General features: G+C 45.2%; 1 protein-coding gene across 14 annotated transcripts in view; it reads left to right on the top strand.

The window, feature by feature from the left end:
• Window positions 1-13,696, top strand: part of LPP (LIM domain containing preferred translocation partner in lipoma) — a 371,586-nt gene extending 357,890 nt beyond the window's left edge. For 11 of the 14 annotated variants that reach the window (XM_064165587.1, XM_064165586.1, XM_064165594.1 and 8 more), the window contains 3 exons: window positions 6,798-6,976; window positions 10,580-10,700; window positions 12,969-13,696. In XM_064165587.1, coding sequence (XP_064021657.1) covers window positions 6,798-6,976; window positions 10,580-10,700; window positions 12,969-13,097 — 429 coding nt within the window. In that variant the 3' untranslated portion in view covers window positions 13,098-13,696. Of the gene's footprint in view, window positions 1-6,282; window positions 6,442-6,797; window positions 6,977-10,579; window positions 10,936-12,968 lie in introns of those variants that run through there. The other 3 variants (XR_010307209.1, XR_010307210.1, XR_010307211.1) reach the window with 3 other exon arrangements.
• The last annotated feature ends 3,924 nt before the right edge of the window (window positions 13,697-17,620 follow it).

The raw sequence follows: 17,620 nt of genomic DNA, 5'->3' as shown, positions 1-17,620 counted from the left end.
TGTGGTAAAGGGTTGGACTTGATGATCTGTGAGGTCTCTTCCAACCCTGATGATACTGTGATACTGTGAGAGCATATTTTGACATCTGCATATCATTTCTGAAGTACTTCTCAAGCCCTGCTCTGCTGTCATCATGGCCTTTATGTTATTGCACATTTATGGAGTCAATTGCATGTCGTTCTCATCTTTGCTGCTACCATAAGCCACAAAATATATCTGGTCTTTAGGTTACAAGGCAAGGGGGAAAGGACTCCTTCACCCTGCATGCTGAGAGGCCTTTCTGCCAGATTCACCTCCAGCTGCTTGGAGTCCAAAACTACAAAGCTAAATTCAGTTTTCCTGACAAGAAAAGCAAATTCCAGCAGAGGGGAAGCATGCCAGCCATGGTATTGCTACTGTGCTGGGAAAGCCACTAAAAGCTGAGCCTAATGGAAGAACTATTTGATAACCACAGCATACAGCAACCTCCAGAGCTTGAGTCTACACTGTGCAGCTGGTAGCTATAGGCCCATCTCAGACCCACATCATGCTTGTAATGTTGCAGGGTTGCCAACATAATCTACTCCAATATCTTCCCTCTCCCAGCAGAACAATCTATGCAAGCTAAAGGGAACCCTCACCAACATAATCTACTCCAATATCTTCCCTCTCCCAACAAAACAATCTATGCAAGCTAAAGGGAACCCTCACCAACATAATCTGCTCCAATATCTTCCTTCTCCCAGCAGAACAATCTATGCAAGCTAAAGGGAACCCTCACCAACATAATCTGCTCCAATATCTTCCATCTCCCAACAAAACAATCTATGCAAGCTAAAGGGAACCCTCACCAACATAATCTACTCCAGTATCTTCCCTCTCCCAGCAAAACAATCTATACAAGCTAAAGGGAACCCTCACCAACATAATCTACTCCAATATCTTCCATCTCCCAGCAGAACAATCTATATAAGCTAAAGGGAACCCTCACTAACATAATCTACTCCAATATCTTCCCTCTCCCAGCAGAACAATTTATACAAGCTAAAGGGAACCCTCACCAACATAATCTGCTCCAATATCTTCCCTCTCCCAGCAGAACAATCTATGCAAGCTAAAGGGAACCCTCACCAACATAATCTACTCCAATATCTTCCCTCTCCCAGCAGAACAATCTATGCAAGCTAAAGGGAACCCTCACTGCCTACCACTGTGTCTGAATTAGGAGGCTTTACCAAGGTATTTCAAGCTGTTAGGGGTCACATCTCTTGCCCAAACACACTGACACAGCTACAGCTTTGTGGGCTGAACATGATATAATCAGCTCAGATGCATCTGCAGGAGTCTTCCTTGCTAGCCCTACCCCTCTGAGAGCAGCAGGAAGGGGAGTGTCACCAGCTAGTCAAGCAAGGTGAGAACAATTAAGTCACACATGGCCAAATTATCCTCTCAAATCTGGAGGAAAGAATTTCATGCTGGTCATCAGTGAATTAAATGTAGTCTGTTTGCCAACATTTACCCTTCTGCGGACAAAGCACTTTGGAGTGGCTGGGCACTTTTAGAGGGAAAATCAGGTCTTGGATTTTCCTTTTCTAGAAATAATGCCAAAAAAAGAAAAAAGGTTTTGAAAGTGTTGAAATTACATCTTGACATTTAACCCCTCCATCAATGTCTGCTTTGTATTTAAATTGTAATGCAACTGTATATTTGCAGTCCCCGAACCTAAATGAAACCATTTGTAATTATTTGAAGTGCAGTGTTTCAATTGACCTGATCTAATTTGGGGGTTTATAAATTCACCAGACTTCTTGAGATTAAAGTGTTCTGCCTTTACTTAAGTATGGAAACATTTTCAAGCCTCAAAAATTATCCCACAATGGGGAAAATGTCTCCTGCTCTGCTCTCCTCACAGTCTGAGGAAATGAAGGACGGAGTCATAAGATTTAAAGCAATTCACTTACCACACTTTACTAAGTTACAGCTCAACTACAGCAGTTGACCATGTGCCTGTTTTTAGCACAACAGTCACTTTTGATTCCTGCAGCTAACACCATCTCCTCTGTGCAGTCACTCCAAAAAATGTGTTTCTCCTGCAGTGCTGACAGAAAGCACGTTCATGTCCCTGCGTGTGAGCTGCCAATTTATTCCAGCAGCTTCACTCTCCTCTCCCAGCAAAGTAAGCTATACCCTGCTCGTGTCCCCGTGCCTGAGCTCTCCTCCTTCTGCTCTTCAGAGTGCAGGAAAGATTGTTTGTGTTCATTCTGGATGAATTGCCACTACAGAAGCAGCAATGACTAATCTCTGTGTGACTTTGCTTCTGCATTCATTGCTAGGTGGTTGTGGGAGGGTCCTTGTGCTCTACTATACAGTGAGTTATTGCTGTCACTCAGAATTTGGTTATGAGGGATTATCATCTACTGCATTGGGGAAGCAGGATGAATTGCAGCCCACAGGCTGCCACTGCAGCTCTGCTGCCTGAAGCCATTTGCCAGCTTCCCATCTGGGATGTGAAGTTTTCAGGAGGGAATTCAAAGACTCCCCACTTCCAGTCTTCAATGGCTCTTGCACCCCAGAAGCTTTATCCAGGAGTTTGGATTTGTGTCCCGTGCTTTAACTTAACATCTCCAGAGTAGCTCCCTTTGGTTTTCTGTGGTTTCTGAAGGGTCAAGTGTTGCTATAAGGAGGCCCTCAAATGACTTCCTTCATCACTTGCTATAAGATACTTTCTCCCCAGCAGCTTGTTCCCACTTTGCTGCTGATTACACCGTGCACATGTAAGTCTCTTAGCTTTCCCTTGCAGACTGATACTTGATGTCCTGGCCATTTCAGTTCTTTGCTTTTTGCCTTTTCCCCCCTCCCCTCTGTATCTTTGCTTGGGAGTTGTGTTTCTTTCTGCTGTGTAAGGGTGCATTATTCTCCCCAGGCAAGGTTTCTTTTTCATTGCCATGGATAAGCAATTCTGACCTCAAGAGGCTGTGGCCTAGACTCAGCCTTTGACATTGGGTCAACCTTCCACTTAGAAATGGGTAGGTAGTTCTTTTCCCCATCCTTTTCAAACCATAAAAATGAGTTGAATTTAGAGGCACAAGTGTTTCTAAAAAGCAAAAGTGCAGCACTCCCTGCCTCTTAGCCAAGAATATTTGGACTTGATGATCTGTGAGGTCTCTTCCAACCCTGATGATACTATGATAATATGGGAAAGGGATAGTAAACTGTCCTCTCAGCCTAGGCTGCACTGGTTCTTATGACATCAGTTGGACCATAGGCCTTAGGTCTAACATTTCCTGGCTGATTCTTCCCTTTCTTCTTTCTGCCTTGCTTTGGCCCTCCATGGAGCTCATTAGATGTACTCAGCTCTACCTGTTGATTACAGAGAGGGCTGGCAATGCCAGCTGGGGAGGAAAGAAAAATAAGGCTGTTAGGTTTTGTTCCTTCATCTTGTTTGGCTTTCTAAAGGTCTGAAAGCTCCAGAAGGTGCTAGGAGAGATAGCTACACTGTGAAAGAAAGCAAAATCAAGAAGCCAAACTTATAATCCTCTAGGGATGCTATTCCCATAATGTGCAGAAATACCTTTGTGCAGGTTGTTAGCTGCTGGGGCAGCACTTAGACATGTGGGATAACCTGATTAGAGAATCAAAGAAAACCCTGTTAGCTCCACAGGCCAAATCCTGCCTTTCAGCAACCTGATGTCAAATGGGTGTGAATCAAGGAAGCTTTCCCTTTGGCATCTTCTGGTAACACCTTGAAGAGAAGGGTCTGAGCCAGGGTTCCAGTAAGGAAAGAGGCTTAAGCAAATATACTCCCAGACAGGGAGTGAGCTGGAGTCTGAAATTAATGACTTTGTTTTTCCTTGCTGGTACAGACTTGGAAGGATGAAAAGAAGAAAGTTCTCAGGTCTGATTTTCAGGTTGTATAGAAGGCTTAATCAGGAGGCGGTTAATTTAAAGCGCTTGTCTTACTTAGCTGCAAAAATGTCAGACAGTGTGGCTGAGCTGAGATTTGGGAGCACAAGCCATGTGTTTCCTGAAAGCATAATCCAGATGCATGATTACCTGCTGTCCTGGTCACTGCAGAACTCCCACTGAAGTCAGCATTGATGTGAGGTGTCAGACAAGATGACTGTAATGATTGCTGGTGTGTCTGAACACTTTCTATAGGAGTCATGTTAGACTCTTGGTGAGGGCATTCCCAGGCCATGCTGTTTGCTGTTAAATCCCTTTGCAGTGTGCATTGCAGCTGCAGTTTTTGCCCTGTTCACAGCACGAAGCAAGCTGTGCTGTGTCTTGCTGTCTGAAGTGCTGTGATGTCAGCTGCAGTAGCAGCCCAGTGGAACGGCTTAGCAGATTATCTCCCATTGTGTAGGCAAGCCCTGGTGGGTGCTCAGTGTTTATCAGAATTCAAGAAGTGATCAGGAAAATTCATGGGAGAAACATCCACTTGAGGCTGTGTGGAGAAGCCAAGCTCTGCCTCAGGAAGTCCGTAAACTGAAATTGCTGGAGGCTGGAACCATATCCAAAGGAACTGCTCTGTTTTGCTCGCTCTGTTCTCATACTTTGGCAGCTGTTGGCAATGGAGCAAGCAGTGACTTGGTGAGGCAAACACTTGGTACCTGTGCCTGTTCACGAGGTGTCATAGCAAACGCCTTACAAGTGGCACAGTCTTCCATTGGTACCTGCTGGTATGCTGCCTGCCTTCCCTGGCAGTACAGAGAAGAGCATGGAGACAGACCACGATGATGTGATCTGCTTATGCAAAGCAAAAAGCTACATTTGCCAGGTTATTTCTCCAAGGAGAAAAGTATTGACCTTGCTTTTTCTGGCATACCAGCTACTTGTGTAACGATGATGATGGTGACAGCAACCAGACAGAAAGGCCAGCAGTAATTCTTTCCTGCCCATTATTACAAGGCATAAAACAAAATCAAGTTTGAAACCAACACTAGTCTGGCTGTGCTCTCTTTACAAATGTGAGGCAGTTCTCTTGTGGATTTTTTCATACGAACCTTTCCAAAACCAATCTTTTTGATCTTCTGATATGAAGCTGTGTGTTTCTATCTTTCTATCTTGCCAGTGATTTGCAGCCCAGAGAATAATATCTGATAGCAAATCTGTGAGTGTAGAAGTAACCCCTCAGAGCTCCCGGGTGATTTCATCTCCTGACAATAATTTTGGCTGCACATGTAAGGGCTGGATCTTGCCCCTGAGAATATTGGCTCAGAGACTCAATAACAGTGTGGTCAGTCAAAGCACTACTTTGCTTGGGAATTTTATTGCATGAGGAAGCAGAAGAACTTTAGCCTTCCTGTGTTTGTCAACATGATCTGCCTTCCAGCAGCTCTTTATATTTCTGTCCCATTAGATTTTTTTTTCCCTCTCCTTTTTGCCCCTTCCTTAGTTTTGTCTAACTTAATCAGAACCAATATTGTAATCAAAGGCTTTCCATCTCATCCAAGATTCAAACAGTGGTTGGTAACAGTATTTGATAACTCCAGATGCATTGAGGAAGAGGTGACCTCATTGCTGGCTACAACTACCTGAAGGGACACTGTAGCCACGTGGGGGGTGGCCTCTTCTGCCAGGCAACCAGCAATAGAACAAGGGGACACAGTCTCAAGTTGTGCCAGGGGAACTATGGGCTGGATGTTAGGAGGAAGTTCTTCACAGAGAGAGAGGTTGGCATTGGAATGGGCTGCCCAGGGAGGTGGTAGAGGCACCGTCCCTGGAGGTGTTGAAGAAAAGCCTGGATGAGGCACTTGGTGCCATGGTCTGGTTGACTGGATAGGGTTGGGGGATAGGTTGGACTGGATAATCTTGGACGTCTCTTCCAACCTGGTTGATTCTATTCTATTCTAATAGGTGAAATCTGTTTTCCTGAAGTCCAGTGAAGTGACCCAAGTCATTGCCATAGATATATTGTTTGTATCTATGTGAGTTGCACCCTGCAGTTGTGGCTTGTGTCTTTAAAGTGCTTGGTTTTAAAGAGTAAGTTTCACAGTTGATGTCAGAAGAGCTGGTGGAGCTCACAGACAGCCATCTGAAGCTGTTATTATCTCACTGTTCCTATAATTAACACAAGAGTGAGTGAAGATTGAAATGAGATGAATCACTTGATGGACCCCACTTGAAAGGTGAGGGGTTTTTTTTGGCTCCAGTGCTTCAGGAGCAGGCCAGTTTGTAAAACCTGTGCAGCAATAATCACAGCCTTAGAGCTGGCATTTTGCAGTTGCTGTCTCAAGCATGGTGGCCCAGAGGTAAGTGGGCAGTTTAAGTCATCCTGAAGTCCTGTCCCTGCTTTCATTGCAGATGCTGTTTTGTTTCTCCTCAGACTCAACCATGGTGGGAGAGGAAGATCAAGGTTTGCTTGCAAGGCAGATAAAAATCTTTTATGGGAGCTGTATTAGCAGAGCAGTTATGGGGTCTTTGTGCAGTCCCAGGAGTTTGTGCTGCAGCTTTGTGCTGCATGCTGTGGAGGTGGCCTCTAATCAGCAGAGCGTGGAGGCAAGAACCCAGGAGTGCAGGTTGCAAATGCCCTTCACATGCTCTTGGCTACAGAAGCTGCAATGTCTCAGATACACCCACCTGATGGGCCATCTCTGAGCATTTGTCAGAGCTGCTGAAAGCTCTGGTTTGTGTCCTCAGGCTCCACTCAAGGCTTGACTGAGGCCCTGTGCTGTTACCGTGCTCTTTGTTGACTGTACTGCACTCGTTTGAAAAAATCAAAAGTACCTAAAGCTTCCAAGTAGCCTCCAACCCAGCTGACCTTTGGTAATGTCCTCCTGAGGTGGTGCTCAGATCTGTTGCCTGTGTTTTGTTTGCAGAACACACTGGAGCAGTGCAGCGTCTGCGCAAAGCCCATCATGGAAAGGATCCTGCGGGCCACGGGCAAGGCTTACCATCCCCACTGCTTCACCTGTGTGATGTGCCACCGCAGCCTGGATGGGATCCCCTTCACTGTGGATGCTGGTGGCAACATCCACTGCATCGAGGATTTCCATAAGTATGGCCTAAGCTGTCAGTGGCTTTGCTTATTGTCTTTCTCTTCTGGCTCTACAAATTGCCCCTTTATAATCTGAGCGTCCAGAAAGATCTGAACCTCCTACCATTGCCTCCCAAGGCTCCTAAATAGGAATAGTAGGCAGAGCTTTGCTCCAAGCAGGCACACCATGGCATGCAAGATTAATTGGTGTGGGGACAGTGTTGTTTGATCTCTGTTTTGCTTAGACCTGAGATTATGGATAGCCTCTCTATGTTCCTCTGTTTTAAATGCTCTGCATTCCCCTTGCCTTCCCCTGCACTCAATACGTGCATGTTTCTTCTCATCAGCCTCTCCCTCCTTCCTCTGAGCAATTAAGAGAGGTCCTGTACTGTTGCACTCTGCAGGTGTCTGCTTACCAGCTAGAGAGATTTAGGTGGCCACAGGATGCTCACAGCTCCTTTTGTTTCTGGTTGCTAATGAGCTTCTTAAAGCTGCTAAAAATACAGCCCTGGTAATAATTTATAGTGAAACTGCTATTTAAAGCAAGTTGAAAGGTAGAGTTGAAAGTAGTTTCTGTCACTGCTATGCTACCACCCCCATCATCACAACTCATCTAGGGAAGACAGGTAGATGTAATCAGAGCACAAATGTTTCCCCTGTATGGAAAAGACAGACACATTACACCCCTCAATTAAAAGGGGAAATCAATGCTGACAAATGGGAGTTTACATCTCAACCATTTATCTCTTAATTTCTAAGGGGGTAGACTTAATTAGAGCCTTGTGACATCAGTGTGTGGGCCTGAAAGCTCAAAGAAGCAGCCTGACTTGACAGAAAGGGAAGCAGTCACAATCAGCTGGCACGTTAAAATCCAATCTGAGGATGTTCCCTGCAGCTCAGATGGGCTGGGTTAATTGGCAGCTGCTGTGTGGTCTTGTTTTTCTGTGCCAGCAATCCTGTAAGGTAAAATTTGGTCCTGAGCACAGGCCCAACAGAGGGCTTACACATCACTTGAGCACCAAATTTGGAGGCTGCTGCTTCCCTAAGCCTCACAGGCCAAGGGCTCACATGCCTTCAGGAGAAATGTTGGAAGCAGGAGCTGATGTCCTGTGTTGAAGTGACTGCATGTGGACCCCAGGGCTCTGCAAGTGGGAAGTGGGAGGCTGTCAATTCAAGGAAGGGACACTGAATCCTTGAGTGAAAGATAGAGGGAAAGGTGCCTGAATAGCACAAGACATAATGTGACACTCGCTTAGCAGCACTTTGACCAGCCCAGTTTTAATTGATTAGCTATGACACATCCTCCTAGTAAGGAGGTCAAGTACTCTACATCTTAGAATCATAGAATGGTTTAGGTTGGAAGGGACTTCAAAGATCATCCAGTTCCAACCCCCTGCCATAGGCAGGGACATCTCCCACTGGAACAGGTCGCTCAAGGCCTCATCCAACTTAGTCTTGAACACCTTCAGGGAGGGAGCAGCCACAACCTCCCTGGGAAACCTGTTCCAGTGTCTCACGACCCTCACTGGGAAGAACCCTTCCCTAACATCTAGCTGCAATCTCCCCTCTGCCAGTTTTAAACCCATTCCCTCCTGTCCTGTCATTACAAGACCTTGTCAGTAGTTCCCTCCCCAGCCTTCCTGCAGGCTGCCTTCAGATTCTGGAAGGCCAGATCTTGTACATCCTCTTGATACCAAAACTGTGACTGGTACCTCTAGCTTACCTACCTCCTGAGCTTAGGCCCCACAGCAGCACCTGGATCTAGTTGAGGATGCCCCTGCTTACCTCAGAGGAAGTTGGACTAGGTGACCTTTGGAGGGCCCTTCCAAGTCAGACCATTCTATGATTCTGTCCCACCATCCACATCCCCTGGAGATCTGCACCGGTGCTGGGAGTCAATATTTGGCTCATAGCGAGTTACACACACAGTGGCCTGGGCAGAGGAACGTCCAAGTCTTTTTAAACACCACATTTGAGTAAATAGCACAAGGAAGCACCAGCATGAAGCAGCATCTAATTAACTGTGAGTACAGCTGTGGTCATATCATCATCCATTTAAGTTATCTTTCAGAGCCTTCACTATAGCCACTGTTTAATTCTCTCTTCTTTGGTGTGTGTTAGATCGCAGCTAAGCAGACATCTTTCATCTGCTGCCAGTGAAATTCTTGGTTTTCTTTATTCCTGGTACAGATAAATTTCTTTCTTGATTTTCTTTTTTCTAGGCTAGTTAATTCTGAGATGGTTCATGTGACAGGCTGGGTGGCAGAGTCAATCTTTCCTAGGCATTTCAGAAGAGAAAGGCCTTTGATCTCCTTGTGTTCTGATGTTTTTCATAAGCACTGCCCTCTGTCACTCCATGACTTGTACCCTCAGCCCTTATTACACAGCAGCAGATATTTTTTTGTGAGCAGAATTTGCAGCCAGGGAATTGATACCTGTAAGTTTTGAACCAAAGTGGCCAATAATAATTCACCAAAGGGTAAATGTTCTCAGGCATCCTCACCTGTCTAGGTGCAAAGCTGGTCATTTCCCTTGAGCAATTGAGGGAAGCTAGCACAGAGCACATTCAGATTCACCAGAAGGGCAGATGGTGAGCAATATAAGGGGAAGAGGAAATGTCTGTGCTTCTCTTGAGCCCTGAGCTGACTCCTGTCCCTTCACACAGTAGGTGATTGTCACTATACAACTCTGACTCAGACTGACTGTAGAAAAGGGAACCTCAATGCCTGTGCTCCCAAACCTTTCCCTTTTTAAGCCTGGGCAACCCACTAATGGATGATTGAGAGCTGATGTTAGCTCTGGTGCTTCTTGTTTGAGAGTGAGCACAGCCAGGAGCACATGTAAGTGGGTAACATGGCTCAGAAGTTTAGAAAGGATGGGACAAAGCTCACCAAATTAGCGTGGGGCAAATCTTTTTACCATGTCTCTTAAGGCTTTTAAAAAGACTTGTTCCAATCTCCACATTTTACTATTTTGATATGTTTTTCAAGAGATGCTTTCTGAAGTGGATTCTGCTTATATTCCCAACCTTAGGATTTGCATGGTCTTTGTTAGAGTTAGCCTGGGGGCTGAGCAGTGCATATATGCCTCGATCAGGGGTCATTCAACAGGCACTTTAGCTATTAATTAGGGCAAGCAGAATATGCTTTGCTGCCTGTCAGATATTCCCTAGATCCTCTCCTAACAGTTTGCAAAATGCTCCTTATCCAGCCAGCCTGACACTGCATTTTAAGACCTAAGTGCTCCTTCTTTACCTTCCTTACCTTCCTCTTCCTTACTATCCCTGGAGGTGTTCAAGAAAAGCCTGGATGAGGCACTTAGTGCCATGGTCTGGTTGACTGGCTAGGGCTGGGTGCTAGGTTGGACTGGACGATCTTGGAGGTCTCTTCCAACCTGGCTGATTCTGTGATTCCTGTCTTTCCCAAGAGGCAGCTGTTCAAAGCTACAGACTGTGACATGTGCATGTGCCTGTGGACTGGATGATCTTGGAGGTCTCTTCCAGCCTGGTTGATTCTATGATTCTGTGCATGCTCATACAAATGTACACATTTCTGGCTTGCTGGGGCATTTATAAACCTTCCTTCTGAGTTTGACAGTAACTGGGATCATCTCTTCTTTCTTCAGGAAATTTGCCCCAAGATGTTCAGTGTGTAAGGAGCCCATCATGCCAGCCCCAGGACAAGAGGAGACTGTACGCATTGTTGCCTTGGATCGTGACTTCCATGTCCAGTGCTACCAATGTGAGGTTGGTATTCTAACCACCTGAAGGACAGAAGCAAAGGTTGGCTTAATTTTGCCACTGCCTCATGTTATACACACAACAGGCATACTCTATTGTAACACTTGCTCTGCAATCAAATGACTTCATTGACTTCAGCATGCAAAGAATTCTTCCTCGTTTATATCAGCATGAATGAGAAGAGAATCAGATGCCTTGTTTATAAGAGGTTCATTTAGGAAAGCAGAAGAATATGATGCAGGTAATTAGGGCTTAATATTTGAGAACTTCATAAATGATAGCTTGGACACAAACATTGGTCATGTTTATGTTCTCAGAATGAAAGCTGATGCACATTAGGATTTGAGCAAGATAGTACAGGAAACTCAACATATGGCTCTGGTTGAGTTTTAATGGACACATAAACAGGATCATTTTTGGTTTGTGCAGCATTTTTTGTGCTGCTTTGCTGTTCAGTTTCATTATGCACTTCATATAATTTTGATGGTAAGGGTCTGAAGAAAGAGAAGAAAAATCACCTTAAAACAATTAACATGTGGGAACAACTGTGTTAGGGAGCCTTCAAGAGTTCTACGATGCAAGTGTTGCTTGCTGGATAATACATCAGCCAGATGGCAGGGTAAGGAAATGAGACCAAATGTATTTCTTATCACAGTTGCAGATTCTATTAACTTTAGCTGGAAAGAAGGACCAACTAAAGCTTAAAGGTCTGGGCTGAAACTTCAGGCACCTGGTTCATTTCACAGTATCACCAGGGTTGGAAGAGACCTCACAGATCATCAAGTCCAACCCTTTACCACAGAGCTCAAGGCTAGACCATGGCACCAAGTGCCACGTCCAATCCTGCCTTGAACAGCTCCAGGGGACGGCGACTCCACCACCTCCCCGGGCAGCCCATTCCAGTGTCCAATGACCCTCAGTGAAGAACTTTCTCCTCACCTCCAGCCTAAATCTCCCCTGGCACAGCTTGAGGCTGTGTCCTCTCATTCTGGCGCTGGCCACCTGAGAGAAGAGAGCAACCTCCTCCTGGCCACAACCACCCCTCAGGTAGTTGTAGACAGCAATAAGGTCTCCCCTGAGCCTCCTCTTCTCCAGGCTAACCAATCCCAGCTCCCTCAGCCTCTCCTCGTGGGGCTGTGCTCAAGGCCTCTCCCCAGCCTCGTTGCCCTTCTCTGGACATGCTCAAGCATCTCAATGTCCCTCCTAAACTGGGGGGCCCAGAACTGAACACAGTACTCAAGGTGTGGTCTAACCAGTGCAGAGTACAGGGGCAGAACCTGCCCTTGGCCACCTGGGTACATATTGACCCTTTACTTAGGCCCAGTTATTTGAAGATTCTGGCACATTCCTGCAGTGAATTTTGCAGAGCCTACATTGTCACACTGGCTGCTGAGATCCCTGGGCTTCACACGGGAGTCTCTGAAGTACCTGCAGTGGAGAGCACAGGACAGAGACAATGACTTGGCCTTGATTTTCATGTGCCTCAGCTATCTCCAGAGGAACAACAGTGGTAGTCCTCTTTCCACCACTCGTCTGCCAGGTACTTGACAAACACAGATTTGTGTTGAAGAGGGGTGGCCTTTAAGCCAGTGGTAATCCCCTCACTGCAGCTCCATCAGCAGTCTCAGGTCAAGTGATGGAAAATTCCCAGCTTTCCTAGCAGATATACTTAGCTTTACATAGTTAGAGGCTGAGGTTTCTGGAGCAGCATTGGAGCCTTTTAGTGAGGTTTCCATGTGCCTGTCTCAGTGACGCCCTCATTGTAGCTACAAGCTTTTGGGCCAGTTGCAGTACAAATGCTGGGAGCTTGCTTAGCTGGCACTGCTGGAATGGATGCTATAGTTCTGTGCTATTCACTCTCCCAAAGGAGCTTACCAGTAGTCAGATATTGGTACCAAACTGCTTTCCCAGTGATGCTTCTTTTTTATCCTTTTTTGCATTAATAAATACGTGCTTAAGTTTTATGTTTTCTGCAGTGCTAAAGACCTTTCCTTCCGCAGAAATGTGAAGAGAATAATCTCCTTTCATTTTCAATTGGATTAAATTCAGCAGAGAGCTTGGGAACTCATCTTCTCTGCAGCATTGTCTCTTATCAGGAAATGGCTTAATCGTGAGTGACATCAAGTACCTCAGCCTCATGCTTTACGCTGACTCAGGCTGGATCCTGTTACAAGGTGGAGAGTGAGGAGAGAGTTTCCTTGACAAATAGATTCTTTGCTTACTCTTGTTTTTCATTCTTATTTACTTTGCTCTTTCCATTTGCTTCTTTTCTAGGATTGTGGTGGCCTTCTGTCTGAAGGGGACAACCAGGGCTGTTATCCTCTGGATGGGCACATCCTTTGCAAGACCTGCAACTCTGCTCGGATCCAGGCTCTGACTGCCAAGGCCAGCACTGATCTCTGAGTATCAACTGTGACCCTCCCCAGGATGCCTGTTGGGGGATATTGCACAAGCTTTGCATGATTTCTTTCTAGAGTATGAATCTCTGTTTGAAAAAGGAAAAAAAACCCTAAGTGAGACTGGAAGGCCTTGGAACAAGAGGGCCATTGAAGAGGCCATGTTCAGACTGCCCATGACAGGCACCTAATTTAGATGTGACTTTTCAGGAGGGCAGCAAGTGAGTAAGACCAGTTGCTGTTTCTGGAGTTGACAGGAATGAGTGGTCACAGCATCTAAATTAGCTGTCTGTAGAAGGAGGTCTGAACATGGTCCTAACTATACTTCTGCATTTCATTCCTTCCTCTTCAGAAGTACATGAAGGTAGAAGTTGAAAGCTGAACTAGTTCCTTCTCCCAGGTTATTCTGAGAACCTAAGCAGCTCTCATTGAAGTCATGGGAAGCTTCTCTTTGACTTTAATAGGATCTACTTCACCAGCAGAAGCAGCTCTACCACCCTAGAAGGTGTGAGAGCAGACCCAGCACTCATCACAACACAGGCAATGCAACTTCATGTGCGCTGCAGCTACGAGTGTAGATGTAACATTATATCCTTGGCACATCAATTTGTTATCTTGATCTATTTTTCTTAGGCCCTTCCTTGTCTCCATTCCCTTCCAGTTCAATAGGTTTCTTTTTTTCTTATGAAATTGTATTTTGCTATTGCATAAATTTATTTAGTAGTGATGCTTCCAATTCACAATGTATGAGCAATCACAGAAAGATGTGAGCTTGCACACACTCTACACTACACACACTCATCACAATGTGCTTTTGATTTATCAGAGGTATAAGCCAATCATGACTTTTGAGAAGATCTTTTAAGGCTGTGGGGCTGGAAACACATATTTTAAATCTCAGTGGTTTAAAAAACCCCCCAAATAATGCAGCACATAGAACTGCAGGGCAAAGTGATGGTCACAAAATCCTTATGCCACCACCTCATACACCCCATTATAGTGGGACCACTGGCAGGGTTGGTTTCTGGGTACACATTTAAGCAATAGACTCTTCTTCTGTCTCCTGCTTGTTGCAGTTGGAGGATTTTCCTTCAGCTGTAACAGGAATTGAATCTGGTCTTGGGATATACATTTCTCTGATGCTAATATACATCATCTGGAGTTCTCATTAAAAAAAATAAGGATCTTATTTCAACAGCAGCAGAAAAAGGTTCCTCCTAAGTACATGCTGTTGTTCAGTTTTTATCTTAAGAAAGCTAAGAAAGGTATTAAATTGCTCTCTGTGCCATTCCAAAAAGTAACCATATGGGCTTTTATAGGTTTTAACCTCTTTTATTTTCATCCCCTCTGCTTATAGCCTCTGTCTGGTGAAATGTCATTTCATGTCAGTGTATCAGGAACAGTGTGGCCAGGAGGACAAGGGAGGTTATTCTTCCCCTGTACTTAGCACTGGTCAGGCCACACCTTGAGTGCTGTGTCCAGTTCTGGGCCCCTCAATTCAAGAGAGATGTTGAGGTGCTGGAATGTGTCCAGAGAATGGTGATGAAGCTGGTGAGGGGCCTGGAGCACAGCCCTGTGAGGAGAGACTGAGGGAGCTGGGGGTGTTAAGCCACAGAAGAAGAGGCTCAGGGCTGACCTCATTGCTGTCTACAACTACCTGTGAAGGGAGGCTGTAGCCAGGTGGGGTTGGTCTCTTCTGCCAGGCAACCAGCAACAGAACAAGGGGACACAGTCTCAGGCTGTGCCAGGGCAGGTCTAGGATGGATGTTAGGATGAAGTTGTTGGCAGAGAGAGTGATTGGCATTGGAATGGGCTGCCCAGGGAGGTGGTGGAGTCACCGTCCCTGGATGTGTTGAAGAACAGCCTGGATGAGGCACTTAGTGCCATGGTCTGGTTGACTGGCTAGGGCTGGGTGCTAGGTTGGCCTGGCTGATCTTGGAGGTCTCTTCCAACCTGATTGACTCCATGATTCTATGCAGAAGAATGCTGGACCAGAAGCCCCATTTTCATCTTTGGCCCAGAATTAATACATATGGCAAGGCAGATAAAAGCTGGACACAGCTAAACATTTTGTCTTATGGCACTGAGATTTTATTAGTTCAGTTAATTAAAAAAAAAAGCCCCAAAATCAACCAACCAAAAAAAACCTCTCACCAACTTTTAGAAAATTAAAAATTCACAGCAGTCAGAGCAGCTCTAATATTCTTGTTCATGAAACCCATAATAACTAAGGTACAGATTGCATACTGAGGGAGCAATTTTCATATCACTGAATTCACATTAATATCTTATTTGCAGATCTAATCAAACCAAATACTTTCCTTTGCACTTAGCAAATTAAGCAGCAGAACTGAAAGTTGCAGGCTGATTGACCACAGAAGTGACAAACCAGTGCTCTGCAAGAGTAAATTAGGAGAAGTTTTTTCAGGTACCCACTGCAAAACAGTAAGAATGTGATGCTTTCCCCTTTGTCCTCTGTAACAGAAGCCTGATAAAATTATAGTCCCTAATGCTGAAAAGTTAGATGAGCTTAGAGCAGGAGGAAAGAAAGAGGAGAAATTGAGATGCTCACTGCAGCTCCTGCAAAAGGTGCCTTATCTTTCAGTCTAACACTAAGCTTTATGGAAGAACACTGTGAAATGTAATAGCTTTAACTGTATAGAGTGAATTCAAATACTGAAATAGCAGCCTGAAACCTCTGTTCCTAGCATGGTTTATATGTTGGCAGACTTCACCACTGTCAGGGAAGGTGCCCAAAATTCACAGCTCGGAATGAATCCGTCTTTGTGGAAGGGTGGCATCATTGAGCAAAAGAAGCCATTCTCCACCCTAGTGGCTGTGTTGAAGAGGTTTGCCTTTTTATGCCAGTTTTCTGCCCTGGCTTTGGAGATTTTTACTGCCACAGATGTAAACAATTTTTTTTTGCACCGTGACTTCTGCCAGGTTCCATCTAGGCTCCCAAACCATGGCACGTAAGGTACTTCTGAGCTTGCTTTTCTACAGGCAGGCTGCACCACCACCAGCAGCTAAAAAAACAGCTTGAAAACAACTGAGCAAATCCAGCTTGGACTAACCCTACAAAACCAGTCAAGAGCTAGTACTGCTGACACCTTTGTACCCTTGCTTGGAGGATTTTACATCTCTTCAAGCACAGGGGAGGACATGGACCGTTCAGGTGCAGAGTAAGTCACTCCTCAGGCTCTGCTCTTCCTTGTTCTTAGCATTCTTAAGTAAATGGCTGATGATACTCTCCTGAATAACACTGGGTTGATACAAATGGCTCTTCAAGTGGAGTGTGGCCTAGACTAAAGAGGACCAAAGTCCAGAGCCTTTGGGCTTTTTATGGTCTTGACATAGGCTGGACTTGGGCCAAGTCATACAGCTTCTCATCTGCCTTCTCTATATGAGAGGGCTTATTTCCAGCTTCCCAGGGATGTTGTGGGAGCTAAACTAATCACATATTGGCCCAAACTACTGCCTTTTGGAGTTATAGCTTCTCTTTCCAGCCTTTTGGAGTAATATCTTCTCTTTCCAGAAAAATCTATTGGTCTGCAGGTTAGGGATTCTAGCCCTTTCCAAAGAGATCTAGATATGAATCCTCTGTCTTATTAGGGTGCTGTGGTGAGTTGGGCTGATGTACAGGGAGGTGAGAGCCAAACCTTTCAAGAATTAAATACCCCATGGATGGAAGATTAAGCAGTATTAATACTTGGTGTACTGTGGCTAATTTGTAGACTGGGCAGAGGTATCATCATGCTTTTGCTTTCACCTCTGAAACACCACAGCCATCTGTCTGTTGGAAGGAGTGAGCATCCAAGACACTCTATTTTCTGCGTTACATGTGGGTTTGGCTTCTAGAATTGCTATAAATGCACTTGGAAGATATGGCATAAATGTGTGTATATATATATATCACAGAGGCTCTCATCACCTACCTTGTGTATGGAAATCTCCTCTCTGATGCTTCAGGATTTAATTAGTAAATGCTGGTGGACTTCTCTCAGTTGCACTTGCAAGAACCACTGGGATGTTGTTTCATGACAATATTTGCCATGTGTTTCTAGTATAGCCTGGTTTAGGTGATCCAAAGAAGGAATCCTTTTGCCAAAGAGGCCTTGCTTTTCTTCAGGTGGACTTCTTAGCCATGGTCAAAGTCCATGTCATCTGTGGCTGCAGTGATATCCAACCTGTTCCTTTCAGAAAGACATTTCTGTTGAAGTCTGCAGTTTCTGCTTATGCTGCTTTGGCTTTGCCTAGCCCTTTCTGGTAAGTAGGGCCTGATCCCATGATCTGTGTGGTCAGGAGGGTCCAGGGCCAGGTTCTAATTTAGCAAAATATTTAAGTCCCTGGGGTTTGTTTAAGCATAGGCTTAAAGCTATTGCATGCTATGACATAAGCCATGGGTCTACACTCATTAATACCAGTTGTACAGATTTGATCAGGGTAGGATGTGGGCACAGTCATATTTCTGCCCGGTTTCCCAGAATGCATGAAATGGCTTCAGTGTTGCCCTTTTGACACCCAGTGACT

This window comes from Pogoniulus pusillus, chromosome 26 (genome assembly GCF_015220805.1).
Source record: "Pogoniulus pusillus isolate bPogPus1 chromosome 26, bPogPus1.pri, whole genome shotgun sequence".
Taxonomy (NCBI): domain Eukaryota; kingdom Metazoa; phylum Chordata; class Aves; order Piciformes; family Lybiidae; genus Pogoniulus; species Pogoniulus pusillus.
This window is presented reverse-complemented; position numbering and strand designations above follow the sequence as displayed.